Here is a 25059-nt window from a genome sequence, read left to right on the forward strand (position 1 = left end):
GATGATGCCTACTTAGGCGTCATGAGGTGCAAGTGGGTATATGAGGATGCCACCATTGGTGTCTTGATTATATTCATTTTGTAGTTGTAGCTGAGTGACCCCCATATTTTGTGAACCGGCTTGATTATATTTTCTGTGGTTATTAATATTCAGAGTGAGAGATTGAGTAATACATCTGTAACTTTACATTTAATAAAGTATTGTGATGCATCATCAGATCATTGTTTGTCAGGCAGCTGATGCTGCTCGTGAGAATTTGACTCGCATTGAAGAGGTTGATTTCCTTCCAAAACATCTTTTTATTACTTTCAAAATTTTGTCATACTCTTACCCCATTTCACATCTGTTCTCCTTTTTGCCTCCTTTATCTTATGCTTTACTTCTCTTTTCTTTGTACCTTTCATACGATTCTTGTCCTATTTTGCAACCAATCTGTGAATGCTCATTTCTTCTCTTCTATAACCTTTGCTTTCTCATCCCACCATTCACTACCCTTCCTTCTATTTCCTCCCATCCACCTTGTTCCACACACCATCTTTACATACCTTGGGACTCCCTCCTTGAAACATCCCCATTCTTCCTTCATTCTAGTTCTATTCTATCCTTCCCTCAACTTCTTGTACTCCTGCTCCTTTATTTCTCATTCAAGCAGTTTACGCTAAGCACCTCCCTACCTTCTGTCCTTTTCCTCTTTCTCCATCTATTCTCAACTTTCAACTTACCTTCCACCTAAAAATTATCTGATATTCCCTCTCTTCCCTAAGAACATGTACACCCAAAACTCTTCCTAATCTTCTGGTTACTATATAATCCATTAAAGCCCTATCTACCACCCTTCCATCTACCACCCCCTCCCATGTGTACTTATGTTTGACTTTCTTCCTACTGTATTTGCTATCATCAACTCTCTAGATACATCTCCACCATCAACTCTCCACTACAAATTATTCCTGGTACTCCACACTTACCAACCACTCTGTCTACTAATTCATCTCCTACACCTAGCATTGAGATCTCCCAGTACCACTACAATGACATTTCTCCCTATACCCTCTATGCACTTGTTTAAATCTAAAAAAAAAAAAAAATCCCTTTCCTCTACATTCTTCTCACTACCAGGCCCATATGTACTTTTAGACCAACATCTCTTAGATTCACCTTCATCCACATTAACCTTGAAGAAACCTTCCATTCCACCACACACTTCACTTACTAGTATAGCCACCTCTTCTCTCCCTCATCCTCTCTTCACTCCAGACACCTTCCCAACTACACTCCCAAACTTAAACTCCCTTTCAACAGTTTCACTCAATGCCAACACATCCATCTCTCTTTTTACAAACTTACTACCTATCTCTTCCCTTTTACTCTCATCTATACCACATCCATGCACATTTAAAGACCCAAACCTTAGGGTTCTGGTTGGAAAACTCCTCCCAGACTGTCTTATGCCTTTGATTTTTTTTTAGGAATGTCTCCTTTGAGGCTACAGCAAGTAAGATGCCTAGTCTTATCCCTGTCCCTTTTTTGTTGCCTTTTATGACTCAAGTGGGAACACATAGTGGCAATATTCTTCCCTACTACAGGGTTCAATGAAAAAAGAAATTTATACTCAGAGAAGTGGTACAGGATAGTATTAAGAATGGGGGGCCAGCATAACGGAGGGACAGTCACAGTATAATAAAGTAACATCATTTCTCTACGAATAGAGATTTCCTCTATTGCAGACAAAATGATGTGAGGCTCTGGTCTGTAGGGGCGCCCCATATAGACCCTAAAGTATCAGCTGCATGCTAATGAGCAAAATTTAACCTCACAACAACATGCAGCCAATACCCCAGACGGGGTAGGAAAAAAAAAAAAAAGTGAATTTAAGTTGGAAGGAAATGAGAAAAGAACAAGAGCAACTTTCTGGGGCTGTTCAGGAAACTTCCATGTGGAGATAGGGAAACTGCAATGTCTTGTAACAAAATGTCAGGGTCCTAATTGGAAGACTCCTCACAGATGGCAAAGATGACCTTTTCGTGCACACTGTGGCATGTAACTATACAGTTAATACCCCAGTACAGGATAGAGATAGATGCGGAGCTATAGTCTTTATATTGACAGCTCCTTCCAGATTTTTCTTGTTTTCTTGATATCTTACTGTATAGCTTTCTTTTCATCCACATTTCATATATATACATATACCAAAGCCTTTTTCCCCCCTTACAAGGGAGGTAGCCAAAAAACATAAAACTCACTCCCACTCATTCCATCCCCACATACTCCACTCCCTTCCAACCCACTCTCTCCCTCTTGCCTGGGTCAGAAGTAATGGCGCAAGACAGCAAGGCCACTTCTTTGAATCGGCAACCCCTCTCTCTGTCCTTTCCTGCAGAAATGGAGATGGGGAGAAATCCCTTTGGGCTGCATCAATTTATTTTTCACACATACTTCCTCACCCCCTATCCCCCACCCACTTCCCCTCATGCATCACAGCATGTATTAATACATTTCATATAATATTTCTTTATGTTCTACAACTTGTTTTTCATTGGTGTGCAAACAGGAATGCTCCAACTGTTGCGTTGTTGTCTTCCTGGTATGTGTGTTATAATGTTACGATCAAGGTGTGCAGCTCTTAGTAGCATATGTATCATAAATTTTCTTCTTTGATACACATTTTACATACAGTACTTTGTATGGACACGGTAAAGGAAACATGGACTGGAGGTGAAGCTTTTATTCCTGACGTTTCGTCTAACGACTTTCTCAAAGGAATGAGCATACTAGAAACATACAGAGTTTATAAACCCTCCTTATGGCTCAAGGGGGTGTGCGAGCGTATAGCGCTGTGTTCTGATTGGCCCGCTGAGACAGCCAATCACAAAGCGCTATATTCGCTGAAGATTTGGCCTTTGAGAAAGTCGTTAGACGAAACGTCAAGAATAAAAGCTTCACCTCCAGTCCATGTTTCCTTTACCGTGTCCATACAACTTGTTCACATGGATTTTCATACAGTACTTTCATTTTTTAAATGCTTTTTGTCTTCTAATTCTAGGTTGTTGGTTCTGAAGGATACTGAAACACAAATTGCAAGCAGAAGCTTTAATTTCTTTGGTGTCCATTGGCACACAATAGAACTGCAGTAACCATACCCTTAAGTCAAAGGAGATGTGTGTAGAAACAAAGAACTTGCAATTGTTATTGTAAACAAGGGACCTTCAGGGATTTATAAAAGTATAAACAAAACTAATAAATCTGCAATCTTTCATCAACTACCATGACTAAAAGAATATTCTGTAGCTGGAGGGAAAAAAAAAAACACTTTAACAATATTGTTTTCAACATTCATGAACAATCTGAAAAAAAAAAAAGTTACTGTAAAATTAAAATAAAGACTAGTATCAAATAGCACAGGAATCAGATCTCTTCCTTTTCATTTGCTAGCCATCATATTAAAGAAATGACTACTACACTTTACGATGACTTACCCCAACACTGATAAAAGTTTTCACACTTACAATCACATACTGAATGCATCTTCAATGCAATATTGTGGAAACCATTTCACTGATGTTCTCAGGTACACGTGCATTTCAATGTAGCTTTCAAATACATTTTTTTTTATAATATCTATATCAACCTGTACTCTTTACTTCTCATAGATTCATTCTGGTTTAGGGAAACATGAGGTTTAGCAAATTCTTGGCAGGATTGTCAATATGCTTCATTTGATTTCTTAATTTGTGCACTTGCTGAATGACTAACATTATGTTAGTATCACAGCTTTGATTTCACCTACTAAATAAACTGCACCACTTTGTATGTTTGCAAGAAGAATGCAGTTATAATGAGAATAATAATATTTACAATTTGAAAAAAGTAATAATAATGAATAAATAATGATAATTAAGTATCTAAACTTTCCTGATCCCTTAGACTTGTAGATCAATTCAAGACAACAGTGGCTAAGCTAAACTTTTGATGTCAAAGGAAGAATCAGAATTCTTACAAATGCATCAGTGTATGCATAAGCTTATATAATGTGCACATCTGAACAACTGAGTTTCTGTGTTTGTGCTTAGTTTCCATAAGTGTGTGTTTGTACTGTACATTGATACATTACTGCACTGTAGTTTCACATGCACTAAACATAATGACTATGAACAACTGTATGCATCGATAAACCCTTTTCCTCTGGGTAAAACCTGCTCCCTGCATCACAGATGCACCAGAAGATGCACACTATTTCATGTCAGCATTTTCATATATATATATATATATAACCTCTCAATACAAATAGCAAATATGCATTTCACTTCTTACATAAGACAATACAATGTCTTTAATAAACATACACAAGACCTGACTTTCACACCTGTTACTGTACAATTAAAGAAATTATAATAAATGAACTAAAGGAAAAGATAACATAACATGCAATTCTTAGGGACATGAAAAAATTAATGCAGTGTCAATGGGCAATAAATTAAGTGACCTGCCTACTTCTTCCTCACTATGCAAATGAATTCTATCACTTATGTATGGGAGCAAAATAAACAAACTGCATCTGTATCTATATCTACGCACTTACAAGAAGTCTTCTTGTCGCTGTAATTGCAGAATATTTCAACAGGAAGGATTGTGAATTTCTGTTCTAACAACATTGCTATCAAGAATAAAAGTGGACTATCTATAACGACATAAATAATATTTTTGTATTATGTCATTACACTTTCCTTATGATATTTGAACAACAGTCTTCATAACTAAATTTTATCTTTTAAAATATAACGTTAGATAACATTTCATTCTAGAGGAGCTGCCATTACCACCATCGTGATACATAGGATAAAAACTTCAAATGCAAGTTGCCACCAGACAACACCATACAAACCCCTGAACACCATACACGTGATCACTGATGAAATTAAATTCTTAATTAATCAATAGCTGATTACAACAACTGCTGCTACTCTTATTTTTTTTTCCGAGTTTCCCTTCCATTCATTAAGAGCTTAACAATATACTTGCAAGTATGAGGCACACCCTTCCAACTTGATCACATTTCCAGCTTAACAAGTATGTATTCAATTTGGCATGAAGAAAATAGATAGGAGACAATCAGTAGGACAGATGAGCTAGTTTGAAGTGAGCAGTTACTTTCGTAATGGACAAACTAGGTACTGTGTTCCTTACATTCTATCTGGTCCTATAGTATATATATTCCCAAACCCCAGCCTATCTTTGCTATTGAACTTTACCACATACCAGAATAAACTCTGATGAATCATGATTGAATAACAGATAATGAAAATGCTGAAGTATTAATATATGAAGAGTATTTACAAAACCTACTGATTTAGTAGGAATGGAAGTATATAATGTACAGACAAGATTTCTGATACACATCAGTAAAAATACATGCACAATGAAAAGAAAAAAGAAAAAAAAAATGTAAGATCACTTTCAATATTTCACATGCTACACCTTTTGGACTAGGAAATTACAGTGTATGAAATCCTATAAACAAACAATAAATAAATATTACTAGAGCCGAGTCAAAGACCGCAATACCTTCATAAGATCAGATATAGAACATACGACAGTTTAATAAACGATTGTTGTGACAAATTCGGTTGTTGAACACTGTAATCATCTAGTCATCCCCTGGGGGGTCCATTGCACAGATTATGGCTTTCATGAAAGCGGCTGCACCCAAAACTGCAGGTGGCTGCCATTCTTTGTTTCTTGTTCCATCCCTGAAACAAAGAATAAACATCTGATACAACCACTTCACACCTGACATTCTAAACAGAAGAGGTCTGCTGTGTAAGCAAAGAATTTTGTTAATGGAAGACAAATGTGTGAGAGATGGAAATGGGATGGGTGGGGATTGGGATGGGTGCATACCTTGGGTGGCTACTCCCTTTATAAGGGGGAAGAAGCCTTTACAGTGAGTCCTCCTTATACGGTAATTCTTTATCTGGTAAATTCACAGTTACGGTATTTGGTAATTACTACCCTCAATTCTATTTATGGTAAGAAAAATTCACAGACACAGTATCTGCTAGAGGAAAGAGCAGGGAGAAGGTACGTCTGCCATATCCTATTATTACATGTTATAATGGGTTCGGTATACAGTAATTTCAATCTGTGGTAAGGTTTTCAGGAACGCATATGTACCATATAACAAGGACTTAATGTAGTATGTATGTATATATATATAATCATATTTATTTCTTATGACTAAATCATATGCTTGAATGCTGTACCTAATAACTTGGTTTCCTTCACTATCCATTCATAGAACAGCTTTAGTAAGTAAAATCACCAACTACAAACTTTTGCTGAGAATCTGGTCTCAAGTTTTACATTGTGCTAAAATGTACATACCAGTATATATATCACAAACTTACTTGTAGTCGCAGATGCCTCTGAGAAGAACATAGTGATCTTTCCGATTGCCATATACTGACTCAACTACAGCATCGAACTCTTGGTCATAGGCAAGTACCGATAACTGTGAAGCAAAGTCTTGTCTTGTTTGATCATTACCCACCACTGAACGTCCAGAGGCTATAGCACCTAGGTGGATCACGGGGCGTGCTGAATCTCTGAAAAAGAAAAAGTTTGAATATATAATTGAATAAATAATAAATAAATTCATACAGCACGTTTGAATCAGGATAAAAAGTGTTCCCTTCAAATTTATATATTCTATGGACTGTTTGTATTAGAAATTAGTACATACCAACTAATTTCTACTAGCACCTTAAATACATACATATTTTCTTCTGCCAGAACTGTTCAACAATGACACTCACCGGACCTTTGTTGCTCCATCTGGAGGGAGAGGGTGAGAGACTTCAATGACATCTGAACCCCCAATGCCCATGTAGAGTTTGTCAGTACTTGGATCAGGGCGACTGAAGTCCATTTCCTGTTCTTTTAGCTTGCTCAAACTCTCATCATAGTATTTTAGCCATGGAGCTACACCCTCTTCACCCTGGTTAAGTAAAATTGATGTGTGTGGTTTAAATTTGTTGAGATTGTTTGGTTTCAAGATAAAGATGATATGTGCTCTATTCTATAGTGCTGGGACCTTGCTTTCATGAATAATGGTGATGATGATGTGGTTTAACGTCACAAACTCCCCCTATCAGAAGGCTGGGATGGTGCCCCTCACAGAGGACTTTGTAGCATGGAATTTAATTAACCATGCCCTTGGTTCAACTTTGCTGGTGGCAGGGTTTGAACCGCCATCCCCTCGACCTTCACCATGAGTAACGACGCCCTAACTCGCTCAGTCAGCGAGCTTCCAAGAATAATGGTACATGGGTATGATGACATTCAAATCACAAAGTCCACACAAGTACAGCAACCAACCTGTTCCCTCAATTGATGTGCAAGGTTCTGCAAATTGAAGTTGGGAGGTCCCCATGACTTGGTTTCGAATTCATATGCTCCATTCTGCAGCTCTCTGGCTGTATCACAATACATGTAGATGAACCTGCAAAGAAACTTGCTATCAGCTATCATTCCCTACACTACTCATTACATAACAAGTAACATAAACAAGAAAAATGTATGTATATACCAATGACCTTTTCTGTTTGTCAAAGGGAAGGTCAGGTGAAAACATGCATTGGTTCTTCCTTAGATAAAAATACTGAAAGAAGGTTCATGTCATCAACATTTTGTACAGTACACCAATGAAGTATTATTACCCAATGTGGAAAGAAATAAAATACAAAATGACACAGATATATACATATGAATCTGTTTTCCCTAAAAAAGCATAGACTCAGAGGTGACTTGATACAGGTCTTTAAGATTTTAAAGGGAATTGACATCAAAAGTGACAAAATTTTCACATTGAATGAGAATCAGACAAGAAACAACTTTGCCAACCATGTAGTTAATGAATGGAATAAACTTCCTGCACAGGTAGTGCAATGTAGTTCAGTTCAAAGCTTTAAGAATCATTTAGATAAACACCTAAGCAAGATGCTGTAATGATTATAATTCATTTTATATTATTTGTTTTTGTTTTGTTATCATTTGTCTGTCTGATTTTCATTTATTATTAGTTATATGTCAATTTATTATTATTTACTATTTACCTGTCTGTTTATTATTTAACTATTCCTATGTTTATTATTTATTATTTAACTATACCTATGTTTATTATTTAACTATACCTATGTATTTTATTTGTTATTTACATTATTATAGTTTTTATTTATTGTTTTATTATTATAATTTTTTTTTTTTTTTGCATCCGACCTAGATATGGACCTAAAGGTCTCCTGTCGGCATGCTCCGCCTTTGTAATCCTTTGCAAAAATTTACCAAGAAGCCCACTCTCCCTTATAAGGAGGGTGGCTAAGTCATGGCATCTACCCACCCGTCATCTACTCCACATCCATACAGAACCATCTACAAGCTCTGTGGATGAAAGGTCATCCCTGTCCACTGCCCAATGCTCAGCAGAGAAACATGTAGCAAGACGATGCACTTCCACAGCAAAGTCCAACAACTGAAGCTGGTTTCCCACCTACGGCTCATTACCTGTTGACCACTTCCCCTTGTCCATTCAATACTTTACAGAATATTATCATACTCCTTAAACACTTCATTTCAAATGTGTTCTAAATTCCATGTCACTCCTCCATACAATGTCATGGGCACAAGAACCCCTTTCTAGCCTCCTCTTTTTATTCATCAGCAGATACCTATTTCTCATGACATTTTCCATTCCCCTGAGATATTTACTTTCTTCCCTTAGTCAAACATTAAACCTCATTAGTATGGGGCAGAACCTTGTAAATATGGGGTAGAAAGGAAGAATCTTAATCTGTTTGAGCTGAAGTGTTTATGAAGTATAGTGGGAGTTCAAACAGAGTGAGAAATGAGGAGGTGAGGAAGAGAGTGGGGTTGAAAGGTGATCTGACAGACAGGGTTGATCAAAGAATATTGGGCATATGGAAAGAATGAGTGAAGAAAGACCAGCAAAGAGTGTGGAAGGCAGAGGAAGATGGAGAAGATCATGAATGAGATGAATGGAAGTGGCAAAAAGGGGCAATGAGCACCAGAAGGGAGATGGTAAGAGATAAGTGTGAGTCCAGAGTGGTTGGAAATGCAGGATAAATTGACATGGCCTGAAGGGCCCTGTAACTTCTTTTGCAGATGAAGGGAGATAAGTTTTGACTTGCTGCATTGCTTCTGACCCAAGCAATGGGCAGGGAACAGGGTTGACCCTTTATCCACAAGAAGCTAAGACGGAAGGGACAACAACTGGGTGCTGAATAAGTGATGGTTGGATGTATGCCTGACAGCTATTTCCCTCATAGGGAGAAAAGATTTTTTTTTTATAGATATGTATATATGTAATTCTATTTTATTTCTTATGTATCTGACCTCATTATGGAGTAAATAGTCTCTTGTTGGCATGCTTTGTCATTCTATTGTAATTTATCAATAACCCTTTAGTGAAAACAAAGGGTATGTACATACATACATATCATATGCCAAGGGCTTTTTTCCCCCTTACATGGGAGGTAGCCAAAAAACAAAGGCATAAAAATCATTCCCACCCATTCCATCCCCAATACACTCCACTCCCCTCCACCCTTTACTCTCCCTCTTATCTTGGCACCTCCTGGATGATGGGTCATCCCTGTATCCTGTCCACTGGCCTGGGTCAGAAGCAGTGTCGCAAGACACAGCACATCCACAGCAAGGTCGCTTCATTAAATCGGCGACCCCCTCTCTCTATCATCTACATACCCTTTGAAAACAGAGGGTAGGTAGATGACAAAAATGTCCGAGAAAGCAGAGTTTCTTACTTTTGTCCTTCAGGAGGGGCTGATACAACAACATCTCCAAGTCGAACATGCTTATAGTAGTCTGTATAATGTGGGACTCCTCCTCCGAGCCCTACCAAAAAGACGTAGTCCACTTTCTGGAAAGTTCCTGTAAACACAAAAAAATAGCAATTAAACCTTCAACTAGCATCTTTCAATTAAGTCAAAAACCACTGTCCATTTTTTTGGTTATTCATCCATTTATATATAAGTACTTATAAAAACTTTTTCCCCCTTACAAGGGAGGTAGCCAAATCAAAGGCAAGCACCCACTCCCACCCACCACACTTGTTTCCCTCTTATTTTAGCTGACCACTGCTCAGGTCAGAAGCAATGCAGCAAGACACAGCACATCCCAGCAGGGCCTCTTCACTTGCACTTCAACCCCCCTCTCTCCGTCCCTTCATACATAAAACAGATAAGACTGGGATAAATCCTTTTGGGCTGCATCAAAATATCATCCATACACAACCATCCTCCACTCACCCCTATCCCTTGCCTTCTCTTTTCTTTATTCAACAGACATTCACACACACACACACCCAGCTCAAAGCCCCTTTCACCCCATCCATCCATCTCATCCTTGGTCATCCACTCATATTCATTCCATCCACCTTTGCTTTCCACACCTCTTTTGCTAATCTTTCTTCACACATTCTTTCCATTTGTCCAAACCACCCCAATAATCTCTCACTAGCCCTATCTGCCAACTCCCTTTCAATCCCCACTCTCTCCTCCAGCCTCTCCTTTAATACTCACTTCCAAGTTGCTGGCACCTTTTCCCTTTGTACATCTCATCACCTTACTTTTACCCACATTTACCTTCAACTTTCTCCTCTTGGACACCTTCCCAAACTCTGTTAACTTCCTTAATCCTTCCTCTGATCCTCCCACTAGTGCAATGTCTTCAGCAATCAACAAGTGGTTTACCTTCTATTTTTCTCCATTTTCTTTAACTCTCTCCAATCCCCTGCCCATTACCCTTGCATTCATCTCCTGCACCACCTCATCCATGTACAGTACATGTTGACCAGCCAAGGTGACATCACACATCCCTGGTGAAGTGCTACCTTTACCTCAAACCACTCACTCACTTCATTTCTAATTCTAACACAGGCTCTACTACTCTTGTAAAAACATTTAACTGTTCTTAACAGCTTTCCTCCGATCCCATATATTTGCAAAACCTCCCAGTGCCTTCCTGTCTACCCTGTCATAAGCCTTTTCCAAATCCATAAAGGCCCAAGAAACATCCTTACCTTTTCCTAAAGCTTTCTTACATATTTATCTTACCACAAAAAATTTATCCACATAAACACTACCTTTCCTAAACCTACTCTGTTCTTCACCAAATACTTCCTCAGCTCCCCTCCTAATCCTCTCAATCAAAATCCTCCCATAAGCCTTCCCAACTACACTCAACAAACTGATCCCTCTGAAACTAATACACTCACATTTGTCCCCTTTTCCCTTGTGAAGCAGAACCATACAGGTATTCCTCCAGTCCTCCACCACCCTACACTCCTTTAGACAAACATCAAATGACCACACCAGCCAGTCCACCATCACTGTGCCTCCCTTTTTCAGATACTCTGCATAGCACCCATCTAATCTAGGTGCCTTACCTACTCTCATCATTTTAATAACTGAGAGGTATAAAGAAAAAAGAAGAGAAGTAAATCATAAGATAAAGGAGGCAAAAAGGAGAGCAGATGTAAAATGGGGAAAGAGTATGACACAAAATTTTGAAAGTAATAAAATGTTTTGGAAGGAAATTAAGAGAGGAAGGGGAGGTGAATCAAATTGAGAAGAAAAGGTAAAAGGTGCAGATGGAGAAGTGATAATGGAAGAGGTGGCAGTAAGAGGAAGATGGGCAGAATATTTTCGGGAGTTGCTAAATGTGGAGGATAGGGAGGGAACAGTGGTTGCAGTGGGAGGTGCTAAGAAAATGAGTGATGGATGAGGAAAATGGGAGAGAAATATGAAAAGATGAGGTGAAAGCAGTTATTAAAAAGATGAGGTGAAAGCAATATATAAAAAAAAGAAAAAAAAAAGGGAAAACCCAACCTACCTAGGAGTCTTGTGGTGGTGCTTCCAGCTGCGATGGATGCTGACCGATCATGTCCAACCTGAGGCAGTTTGGTGCAAACAACTCGGTGAGCACCAATGTTTCCTAAGGTGTACACATTACTCTCACCTGTGCACAGAATTGTTTGGTTTTAAAATCCATGTATAAATCTGGTAATAACAATCTCTATAGACATTTTAATTGCATGCACAGGGACATATTAGTATGCAAAAAGCTTTTCTCTAGCACACACCAAAAGCAAGTAACCCAATCACATGCACTGAAAATAACCAGAAACCTTATGGGCGAATCTTGAATTTGTCAATTAAAGTTGGTCCTACCTGCACCAAAGCCCAAACCTCATGCAAGATTACTCATGCACAGGATCATGCAACTACTCACCACCTGTAACAGAAGGCACAATAGTTCTAAGGAGCTGGTTTCTTATACTACCCCTAAATCCAAATATTCTATTCTAACTTGCATCCTAACATGAATTAATTTACTATATTCTACTAGTACAAGGTCTTGTGACTATTTACCACAACAAAAACAAGGCATTTTTACTATTATGTGTATATTGTATAATAGGTTATACACAAAATCTTTTGTATGTACAATGGACAATGGAAAAGCATGCTAACAGGCGACCTTTCGGGTCATAACAAGGGCAAGTACAAAACTACAAATACTATAAATACACTGAAAGGTACTGTAGCGTATTACTTAGACAAACATTTGACTGAGTTGTTAAGACATTGAACTGTACCACATGTGGAGAGTTTGTTCCACTCATTGACTCCATGGCTGGCAAAGTTGTTTTTTCCTACATCTGGATTAAATAAATACTTCACATTTTGAGAACACTGTTTCACATCTAATTTGTATTCAGAATGCCTTCAAATGTGATGTCATCCAAGCCTTATAAAATATCAACAGCTTGTACAAGTTTTTATTTTGTTATTCTTTTTTTTTTCATTATATATATATATATATATATATATATATATATATATATATATATATATATATATATATATATTATATATATATATATATATATATATTTTTTTTTTAAGAAAATGTGTTAAACCTTTTCAATAGGTGCCTGGTCTGGAGTGTGTCACTATATCTCCAGATGAAAGTAAAGGTGTTCACAAGTTCCAAGGATGGATAGCAAGAAGATGAATCACTCTAATGTTCATCTTGAAGTGCCACCACTTACGGGCACCCATTGTTGGTTCATTTATAACTCAAACACGTGTAAAATGAAAATTTCCTGTAAGAACAGAAATGGCTTATGTTGGTGAACTCTATTCTAATATTTCCAGCTAGAACTTTAGCCATTTAGAACAGTGTGTTGCTTATGATTCTTTAGTCATTTTCTAATCCAACTTTGCAGGACCTTCTAATGCCATGTAAAGTCTCTTGTGTGAAACAATATCTGTCAAGACCTTGTACAACATTGCTATCTACTAATCATGCTTCTACAACACTGGCTGTTAACACTATCTACTCTTATGCCAAAACAGAGCTGTCACATATCATCACATAAGCAGGATTAACTGCAATCCTGCTACCCTTAAGATTATCTCAGTAACCTGCTTTATATTTCATTAAGACACTTTTCAATTGTGCAACCACCTCTTGCAACTAAAAACCTCTTTACAAACACCATTTCCTTTGTGGAAAGTTTAACTTCTTTGTTATAAAATACATTTTAGATATTTCATTCTGGTCGGTGCCATGTGATTCTACTATACTGATACAGCAAAGAGATTAAGAATATCTTGATTACCTAATCCCTTCATTATGATGATTCACACTACTTATTTATTCTAGCTGATAGCCAATGATTTTATTTAACTTGGAAAATGCTACCATAGTGATGGGGTTAAGATTATCTTGATTTGCCCCTTTGGTATGACTGACTGATCTTTGGGGATTTTACTGACACCACTATAGACCAGAGTTGTGCAGAATTCTATTACGACTGGAAACTAATTTCCTTTCAAAGAGAAATGGTGATTGTTTTGAACTTCCACTATCCTTCTTTAACCTTCTCCTTTACCACCTATGCCTTGACCTCTTTGGCACAATTGAAGCACTCATTGTCAACAATGAAATACAAATCCCTCTGCTAGATCAACATGCTTTAAAGTTTTTATTTTGGTAAACACCACACAATTTAATATGCCTCAAGAAAAGCCCCCATAGCAAAGAGGTTACTGGAAATGAAGACTTAATTTTTAACTAATATGCTGACTTCCTACATTTTGTAAACATGAGTGAATTAAACCAAAAGATAGAGAAAAGGCATGGCACAGTGAGAGAGAGATATAAAGGAGGATTCCGGGGAGTTAGTGTTCTCTTCTGTCACATAAACAGACCCTGCCTTCACCCAGACATATCGAGTTATGTCTGGATGGATAAACAGAAGGCTTTTGTGTAAGGGTAGAATATGCTTGTGGTAGGAAGATGTTGGACTGGTTTTGTGTTTGTATACAGCCTAAAGTTATCTGGTCGGTATGAGTGTGCAAAAAATAAATAGAATCATCTACAAAGTCTTCACTCACAAAGAATGGGAGGCTTTCAAAAAGGGTCTTGAAAAGTGAGGAAACAGATCTGAGAAGAAATTGTGAATTACTGAATTACCATCCATCAGGTAAGTTTTCAAGGGAAAAAAAAAATATGTACATATATTTTCCCTCTTAATTGAGTATATAAGACATACTCATTTTAAGAGTATGTAATCCAATGTAGTATATGTGGTTTGCATCACCACAACCAGAGAAAATGAAATTATGTTAAATGACCATATGTGAATTTGGGGCTGTTTCTCTGTCTCCAACTTGGATAAGAAGGAAGGAAATAGTCATTGGTTTGTCAGGTTTTCTCTTGTAAAAATGGTAGAAAAATAGCAGAATTTGAATGTAAGACTTTCACTGATGTCTATAGCCTTGTCTAGAGACCAAATCCAAACCCTCAGGTTGTTCCTCCAAATGAAGGTATGGGTGTTGGTGGGAGATAGGTGGTTCAGTGAAGTCAAGTGTAGAGTAATTTGAACCTTAAAAAATTATCTCTATATCAAAATCATTTTGTACATAAAGGCAAGAAAAAGAAAAACAATGCGATTAAATAAGGTGTCAAAACAAGTGTACTCTTTGTAAGGCTGATAGTGTTCATGTATACATATCAAAAGTGAGAAGAAAAATTGTTATATCACCATAAAAATCCTTACCTAATTGTTAGCCTACAATGCTGTGATCTAACCTACAACAGATAAGAAATAAGAACCAGGCCTACAAGATGCAGGTCAAAGAGGAGTTGGGTCATGCTACACCTCATGCACAACTACATACCTCCTGCAAAGAGAAGAGGAACAGATTAGGCATAAAGAAACCACAACAAACTGAAGGGAGGATGTAAACACAGCAAAGGTCTGGCTGCACTACAAATAGGCTACCAATTCATAACACAAACAAAAAACTCTTAAGTGATGATTCTCTTATCAATGTAATGTATATAATAATATTTATGCATACACAATCAAGGCACAAGTCAACAGATCAATCAGAGCACATATAATTCTTGCCAATCCATTACCAAATCAGTTCTCACAAAATAGTGTCTAATTCTTCATGCTTTGGCCAGAGGAGCATAGCCACAATATACAATTATGTCAACAGAACAATACAGCTTTCAAAACTCACTCCACTTTCTGCACTATTTTCAAACCAAATCCTCCATTTAACACTAAGGTAACTTTAAAGCTTAACTCTCCAACTATTTCCTTTGTACTAACAAGTTCTTTTCCTTCCATCCATTCCATATATACTTATTGGGAGCTAAGAGGGAAGAGACAGATTTTAATCTAATAAAAATACCTACACTACAACCAAGACTTCATTTCAACTGTCTTAAATTGGGTTTCCATATTGCCCAACAACTTTGCTCTTTTATCTTCCATGATACTTTTTTCATTCTTCACATCATTTGATATATTTCATTAAGTCATTAGCAAAATCAATGTAACATTCAGGTATATAGGCTTGATATATACTCACACTATTTCTGCCTAATCTACTTGTTTGTACTTATCAAATTATAAATTCACAAGCAATCAATACTAAAAAATAGTATTAATACTGGTGTGAAATATGATTGTTACAAACCAATTCCTATTCTACATTATGCTGATGCTTACAATACTGACAGGAACTAACTATACCTTTGCTTAAGTCCTCTAGGTGTTTGTTAGCTACTTCTCATAATACTATCTAATATAATGAACTGTATAAAAAGGTTATTCCTCAGAATTCATTATACTGAAACAAAGTTTTCTGTTAAACCTTTAGCTATATGTCAGATATTCTGGGGGGGGGGGAACAAACTACTGTTAACCAAGTAAATCACATTTCATGGAATGAACAAATTACTGAAAATCACTACTGCAAAAGAAACTACATTAACAGAGGGTATTTCCCCATAAAAAATTATATCATGAGTAGAAAATAGAGGAAGATTAGCCACAAACTTAATATTTGTCTACATATTTTGAATACTATGATGTTTCAAGTGACCCTGATGTTTAACCCATTCAACTCTGATGACAAGATGTCTTGTCATTTGGTCAAATAAAACAAAAAATCATAATAAAACAACAAAATGTTTGATGATCAAACAGCACCAGAAAAATATGACGTCGTCAGTCCTCCTCCTCGAGGAGGAGGACTGATGACGTCATATTTTTCTGGTGCTGTTTGATCATCAAACATTTTGTTGTTTTATTATGATTTTTTGTTTTATTTGACCAAATGACAAGACATCTTGTCATCGGAGTTGAATGGGTTAAAAGGGGTCAAAATAGTTTGCATCCATTTCTGTGCATAAGATATGTGAACAATTTACTTAAGGTTACATTTGTAGACTGCAGGAACCAATGATGGGTACCTATTTATGGTAGTCTGGCAAGATGAACAGTGAAGCTGCCCATTTTCAAAACATCTCAACCCTTTACTTCCATCAGAGAGTGCAGCCCTGAGGGGCTGACACTCGGTCTCCAGATGGGACACAAGATCTCCATCGACTTCAACTGCATTTCTTACACTTTTTCACACATGGAGAGCTGACAACTGGCAATTGCTCTCCTCTCCTTGCCACTTTGGTTGGTGACATATAAAGTACCACAGTAATACAACACAGATAACAGTCTGAAGTTTCTTCCCTGAGAGATCTGTGGAAGGTTCTGAAGACTGTTAACACTCACTATGGGGCTGTGCGTTTTCAACTAAGTGAAACTTGAGGCAACAATTGATTGATTGACTGCACATACCATATCATGCGAGTACAATGAAAAAATAAATAAATAAATAAAACAAAAGATGAATAAGAACTTTCTTCATCTACTACTTCTTTTAAACAAAATATGGGGTATCTGCAACAATATATACCAAACATACACATGCAATAATATGAAAAATGTGACAAGGATTACATTATAATTTTCGACTATGAAAAATTACAATCAAAATGCTGTGGCAGATACTTTATGCATCCATTTGTTCCCAAATGTAAATACATGCAGTGATTATGAAAAAAATATGACATCTAAACACTTCCAATCTAATCCCAATCAATCTTCTTCATACATTCTTTAATACCTACCAAATTCAACAAATTCTTACCAACTGTTGTGTATCTGACAAATGTTTGCTGGTTTTCAATCATGGAGTCAACCGCCAGCTTTTCGCAGTACTGCGCAGTGATGATTGCAATTGTTGGCTGCTTGCTAGATGCCATAGTAGGCATTTGCCTAACCACCTGAAACAGATCATTCCTATGTAAGATTTGGAGCTACGATTTCCACTAAACCTTTTCCCTAATGCAGAATAATTACATATACAATGAAAAAAAATCATACTTTTATCTTATTTTCAAAATACATCCCAAATAATTTTCATTTACTTTCCCAAGCAATCTCACAGCAGTAAGAATGGACATATATAAATCCTGCAATACATGTGACATACAAACCTGAACATCAGTTTCATTTTGAACGATACGAGTGAAGCATCCAGGAGCAAGAGGTTTGATCAATCCTTTCTCTGTAAGGCTGGAAATGTAGACCTCCACATCCTCCAGAGATGCTGAAGAACGTCTGCAACCATGATTGTGTGACATTTAAAAGCTGCGAAACATTGAGGGTTTCTAAATCATCACATTACATACAAACATACATATACCAAAGGCTTTTTCCCCCTTACAAGGGAGGTCATATTACAATATAATTTGAAAAGCATACTGTCAAGATGATATGGGTGTCAGGTAGTTCTATGCTTTGACTTGGGTCACCCCTCTTAGAGGGTCCTTTGGTAAATATCTATACTCTCAAGATATAATTAAGATTTTCTTGTGCACTTATGCAAAAGTTTGAGATTTGTATCAGTCAGTCAATCCAATGCCCCAGTTATTTTTTACAGAAACACCTGCAGCCCCCATGAAACAAGCCACATTTACTGGTTCACGCCATAAGTAACTCAATGAAGATATGTTGTAATGCTCTCTGGAAAGAATGGGTGTAGGACAGTGTATTATGATGTATTCTATATCTTCTGTGTGATGGTTGCTACAGCAACAGGGGTTTCATGCTAAGGCAGTTCTGTGTGAGTATTAAGTTAGTGTGGGGTGCACCTTAACAGCAGTATGCAATTGGAATTCTTCCTTGTCTTTGGGGTGATTTCTCTCCTAAATTGATCTCCGATTTTTTGTTTCATGATATGAGAGTGCATTTATTTCTTTATAGAGTACTGTGGTGTATTTGGAGGTTGCTACACATGTTTGGGCAAAATACTGTATTTCTTTTTATGTTGCATTTGGTGGGATGGATTAAGCCCTGCACTTCTTTCCCAGCAGTTTAAGTACATAATTTTCTGACTCAAAACATGTATCTTAGTTCCCATTTCATTCTGACCCCTTAAACCCAATGATACTCCTGAGACATTAGAATGAGGAGCTACAGTGTTTGTACTGATGGAGTCCCTTCAATGGTGATGTTTCCAAGGCATCACAGTGCAGTCATATCACATATAGTGATGCTCCTGTGGTATTGTAGTGCAACCACAATGCATAAGGTGTTATTTATCACTTGTCTCATTTCAAATTTTGGTGGTACTGCCTTCTAATTAAAAAGGAGTTCTAGCATCCATAAGGAAGAGATTAATTGTTGGGTGCACTATTATGAAATGATGGTTTCATGTATAATTTAGGCTACTTACACAGTATTGTTTCCAGCATTAATGTATAAAAACAAAGTATCACTACCTTGCTTATGCAGATAACTCAAAATACTATCTAAAAGATTCATCATGATACATATTTTAGTGTAGAGATGCCATCTTCCATTACTTCAATATCTATTTCTTGTTCTAAAGGATTTGTAATTTGAGTTGTAAAATTTGTACTCTAATTCACCAGTTTTAGGAGAAAGCTTGCTCATTTTCACCAGTGTTTGAGCCAACACAGCACCTCACACATAACTCCTGGTGCTTCTCTGTGCTGCTTCTCATTAAAGGTTACACAGTATCCATACACATTAAACATACTAAATTCCATACAATTTAAGTGGTGTACACTTATCTTATCAAGCAATAACACCCTTAGTAAGCTTCAACCTGTAACACTTCTCATCTCTATATTAACTAAAGAAAGACAGTTACAGAAGAGACCTGAAAAAGGATAGTTTCCCACACAGAGTGATCAATGCCTGGAACAAATTGAACAGTAAAACAGTGAATGCCAGAACTATACACGATTTCAAGAAAAAACTGGACGTGGAGAGATACGAAAATGGGTCACGACGAGCATAGCTCCCGTCTCTTAAAATACAACTAGGTAAAACTGGGTAAATACTTGGGAATAAACAAACATAATATGTACAAAGAATAACCAAACCATAAAACTGATACATACTTTGCCAGGTCTTGCATGGTGATGGGGTTTGGGTAGGAAGACTCAATCATTTCTAGGACCTTCTCCTCACTCAGTGCCTCCTTTTGATCTTCCACTGCATGAAAAATACAAAGTTAATGATTAAGTTGATTAAAATATTTATGGAAGTGCATAAGAAAGCAAATATCTGTCTATATCAATTTATCTTTCACTTTGGAAATTTACTTTTTACATGACATGTCAAGACTTAACAGCATTCAATTAGGGTAAATCTAATAAAAAAAGGCATCTATAAACCATATCACACACACAAACACACACACAAAACATAGCTACCATATAAAAAAGTGTTAACAACCTATGTGGTTTCCTACAATACCCGTCAATTCATAAAGGGGTGTACTGGAAAATGTAAACGAAGAGAGAGCAACATGTGAGCAACACTTTTACTGTAAAAACAAATTTACCTGACGAAACTACTAATTAGTTCTATCTGAACATATAACAAAACTGTTACTAAACACAAAATTCTTTCTCCTTCAAGATGTAATAATGGTTGAGAGAGAGAGAGAGAGAGAGAGAGAGAGAGAGAGAGAGAGAGAGAGAGAGAGAGAGAGAGAGAGAGAGAGAGAGAGAGAGAGAGAGAGAGAGAGAGAGAGAGAGAGAGAGAGAGAGAGAGAGAGAGAGAGAGAGAGAGAGAGAGAGAGAGAGAGAGAGAGAGAGAGAGAGAGAGAGCGAGAGAGAGCATGCGAGGGGGAGGGGGAGGGGAAGGGGGAAGGCAAGGGAGTGGAAGGAGGGAAAGGGGGGAAAGGGAGAGAAGAAAAGGGAGAGAGGGAATGACAGTGGGAAGGGGAGAGAGAGTGTAAGGGGGAAAGGGAGAGAGGGAAATGGAGAAGGAAAGGGAGATAGGGAAAGGATGAGAGGAAAAGGGAGAAAAGGAAAGGAAGAGAGGGAAAGGGAGATAGGGAGGATGAGAGGGAGGGGGTTATGATCTGATAACTTGACCTCTACTGCTAGGGACTAATGATGAGAACCTGCTAGTGGTGGTCCTGTGAGATGGACATCGAAGACATCTAACTGGTACCTATTTTCAAAACTCATTAGCGCCTTCACCTCCATATGAAGATGCACCCCTTAGGGGCTGATATTTGGTCTCTAGACAGGGCCTAAGCTATCTTTCTATCAATTTTGCCATATTTCCTGAACCTTTTCACATTAAGAGAACTGACAATTGGTAACTGTTCTCCTTTTTCTACTTCTAAGTTGGTGATACAGAAACAGTTCCACTGATACAACGTAGACAATAGCCCAAAATTTCTGTCTCGAGAGATTTGTGGGAGAGTCTATGGGAACACTGCCAGCTGCTGTGAGGGTGCAGTTTCCAGTCAGTGAAACTCAAGGCAATACTTGTTGCTCTTGAATGTTTATCACAAAATGGGGAAGACTGAGAATGACATAGATGGACGGGGTGAAAGGGGCATTGGGTGCAAGAAGAATATTTGTCAAACAGGGAACGGAGAGGGCAAGAGATAGGTACATACATACATATACCAAGGCTTTTTCCCCCTTCCAAGGGAGGTAGCCAAAAAGAGATAGGTACGAGAAGAAAAGGGTTGTGTACGGATTAGGAATTGATGTACCTGAAGGGTTTTCTTCTTGTCTGTTGTATAAATTCTTAAGTGGATAAGGTGGAAGTCACCATGTCATAAAATGGTTCTGCTGTGGATGTACTGTGTCTTGTTGCGTTGCTTCTGACCTGGGCAGTGGAAAGGGAGCTAAGATAGGGAAACAATGGGTGTTGGATAGGAGCAGAATGGGTGGGAGTGGGGTGTATGCTTTGACTGACTACCTCCCTTATAAGGAGGAAGAAGGTTTTGCTATATAGATAGATATAGTGGGGGAGTGTAGTATGTGGGGAAGAAATAAGAAATGGATGGGAGTAGATTTTTTTTTTTTTTTCTTTTTCTTCTTCCCTTGTCAGGAAAAAAAAAACTTTGGTATATGTATGTATGTATGTCACTGGCTGAAAGTAGTAGAGGAAGGGGAGCAGTCACCAGGTGTACAAGAAATACAATTAAAGATCAATAGAGAGAAATCCAAGAGTCAGCCCCTCATGGCTGCATCTCCTGATGGAGGTGAGGGGGGCTTGATGGATTTTGAAAACAGACAGCTTCACAATCTGTCTTGCAGGGCCACCACATGCAGGTACCTATCATTGGTCCCATACATACATGTATGTGTTTGGACTGTAATTATTTCCACTGTGGTGTCTGTCAGTGACATTTGTCTCTTCTTGGATAATGATGTCACTGCATGTAGGCCCACCTTATACACAAAGAAGAAGAAAAAGAAAAACCCCTGTACATTGATGCCATATTTTTCTATGGAGTCAGAATACCAATATCACATATCTACCTATATACCAAGGGCTTTTTCCCTCTTACCAGGAAGGTAGCCAAGTCAAAAGGCATATACCCACTCCCACCCCTTCCACTCCCATCCACCACCCTTTCCTCCCTCTCATCTTAGCTCCTTGTGGATGATGGATCACCCCTGTATCCCACCCACTGCCCTGGGCAGAAGCAATGCAGCAAGACACAGAACATCCACAGCTATGCTACTTCATTTAAATGGCAACCCCCTCTCCATCCCCTCATGCAGAAAAAGAGAAGACAGGGAGAAATCTTTTCGGGCTGTGTCAAAATATCATTCACACATGACCACTCTCCTCCCATCCTTCCTTTCCTTGCATCACAGTATCATCTTTACACAGCCATTCTCCACTCATCCCTGTCTCCTGCCTTCTCCCTCCCTTACTCAGCAGACATTCCCCTCTTTCTCAACACCCTCTTCACCCGTCCTCAGTTCTTCCCTCAAGTTCACTCCCTCCGCCTCTACCTTCTGCACCTCTTTTACTAATTTTTCTTCACACATTCTTTCCATGTGTCCAAACCATCCCAATAATTCTTTTATCAGCCCTATCTGCCTTCCTCTTTTCTACTCCTGCTCTCCTCCTCACCTCCTCATTTCTCACTCTATCCAACCTAGTAACCCCTACCATACTTCTTAGACATTTCAAGGTTTGGGTCCAACCTTGTAACCCCTGTAATATGTAATATCACATCACCAGTTAATAAAAAACAATCAGGTCCAAGCTTCAGAAATGTGTAGTGATTTAGTTTCAGAACTGTGTGAAGTATCAACACTACTTACAATTAGTATTCCTTCTTTTGTACGACTTAAATAATAAAGAAAAAATGAAAAAAAAAAGTGCAAATCTATAACTTTCAAGCCAACCTTACACATGAATGTTATTTAACACCGGCGAGCTGCCACAACCCTACAAGTAGTGTTAATATCAAAAGTGAACAGTTAGGTATTGCACCACACACTAAACCACCTGGAGGATCAGGCTCAGACAGTCCCACAGTGTAGAGAACAGCCCCTGGCCTAGCTGTAATGTAAACCAATCACCAGCGCATTCACATAATATTTCCATATCAATGCTGACACAATCTGTTCAACTGAATCAAGGCGTAAAAATTTATTTTCAACATTGTTCAACTGAATGAAGTGTAAAAAAAATATGTTTACAGCATATTTGTAGGAACTACATTATATTTCTCTATTAAGCCTGATAACTGTAGTTATATCCTTAAGAATAAAGCATTCTCAGCACTAAAGCTCAAAAAATTAGAACCAATAGGAGGAGCAGAGTTGAACTTAGCAATTCACTTAAATGAAATAGCTTAAAGAACATGTTACACAATACATATGACAGTTGAAAGAAATATAGGCACAAACAAAAAGAAAACAGGGTTTGAAATCAACAAAATAATAATAACTTTTCTGTCCCACGTAGTTTGGCTTGCTACCTTGGATGATTGGCTGAGCGGTGATGAGAAGCTGATGAGTAGCACTCAACAGTGAAGGAAACTCAAGAACATCATAATACTGCATTTTTTTTGTCTACACAGGCATTTGGAACCTTTGATCTTCAGTGCAAACGTCCATTCTTGACTTGGTAAAGCATGTTCATGATGATGATGATAAACTCCTCCCTATCGGAAGGCTAGGACGGTGCCCCTTACAGAGGGCTTTGTAGCATGGAATTTAATGAACCATGCCCTTGGTTCAACTTCGCTGGTGGCAGGATTCAAACCGCCATCCCCTCGACCTCCGCCCAAAGTAACAACGCCCTAACCCGCTCAGCCAGCGAGCTTCCCCGTTCATACACACATATATATACTAAAAGGCCCTCCCCTCTTTCAAGGATGGTCACAAAATCAAAGTATATACCCACTCTACACTCTCCCACAGCCCTCTTCTCCCTCCCATCTTAATTCTTCATAAATGAAGGGTCATCCTTGTCCTCTCCATATGTGGTAATGTGATATCTCCTAATTCATATGAGCACACTCAAAACATGAACCAATATATCCCTAACTGAATTCATCCATATTTTCCCCCTTCTGTGGGTCAAGTCATGCAACTCATCTTCTTTGTCAAATGGTATTACAATAGTTAAGAAATAAACACATTTTTCGACCATGAGATTAAAGGTGCTTCTTATCCCACTCTCTCCCTTCTAATTCTGGTTACCTAATTATTGTTGTACACCTTTTATGCAGAGAACATTTTGTGGGCTAGTGACATCCCTTATAAACCAGTAATGCAGAATTTTTGTTATCATAAGAAACTACTCTTTACTTTGAAAAGAATGTAGATCACCTAAGTTTTATCATCTTCTCTTTCGGCTACCTTCTTTAAATCTTTCACCATCCACTTCTATGACTCCATCTCTTTCATGTGATACCGTCTTTCAGAACAGAAGCGTTGGTTATCTACAATGTAATATAAAGATATACCAAAAGCCCTTTTCTCTCTTATAAGTGCAAGGGTAAGTTGAAGCAAACAGCCACCCTGTACCCAACCCCACACCATCCAAAACCCATTCATTATTCCTCTCATTAGTCATTTTCCTCACATCTCTCATTGCAACAATTAAAGCTTCCCTATCCTTTTCTATATTCAACACCCTGAAGTAATTTACCCATCTTCTCCTTACTGCCTTCATTTCCATTAGCATCTGTACTCTTTTCCTTCTCTTTACCTAACTTGCCTCCCCTCACTTTTTTCCCTTTCTTCCAATTTTTTTTCTCCCCAAAATTCTCCATCAAATATCTA

General features: G+C 37.9%; 1 protein-coding gene across 1 annotated transcript in view; it reads right to left on the minus strand.

Moving 5' to 3' along the window:
- Window positions 1-3075: 3075 nt before the first annotated feature.
- The window catches only part of LOC143040560 (uncharacterized), a 217621-nt gene continuing 195637 nt past the window's right edge, over window positions 3076-25059 (minus strand). Inside the window, exons 6-15 of the mRNA XM_076211642.1 lie at window positions 23273-23326; window positions 19894-19987; window positions 17959-18082; window positions 17610-17745; window positions 11926-12051; window positions 9837-9963; window positions 7375-7498; window positions 6813-6994; window positions 6405-6602; window positions 3076-5747 (exon numbers count right to left, since the gene is read on the minus strand). Coding sequence (XP_076067757.1) covers window positions 5645-5747; window positions 6405-6602; window positions 6813-6994; window positions 7375-7498; window positions 9837-9963; window positions 11926-12051; window positions 17610-17745; window positions 17959-18082; window positions 19894-19987; window positions 23273-23326 — 1268 coding nt within the window. The 3' untranslated portion in view covers window positions 3076-5644. The remainder of the gene's footprint in view (window positions 5748-6404; window positions 6603-6812; window positions 6995-7374; window positions 7499-9836; window positions 9964-11925; window positions 12052-17609; window positions 17746-17958; window positions 18083-19893; window positions 19988-23272; window positions 23327-25059) is intronic.

Source organism: Oratosquilla oratoria, chromosome 2, assembly GCF_046742065.1.
Source record: "Oratosquilla oratoria isolate Oo_2021 chromosome 2, ASM4674206v1, whole genome shotgun sequence".
Lineage (NCBI taxonomy): Eukaryota > Metazoa > Arthropoda > Malacostraca > Stomatopoda > Squillidae > Oratosquilla > Oratosquilla oratoria.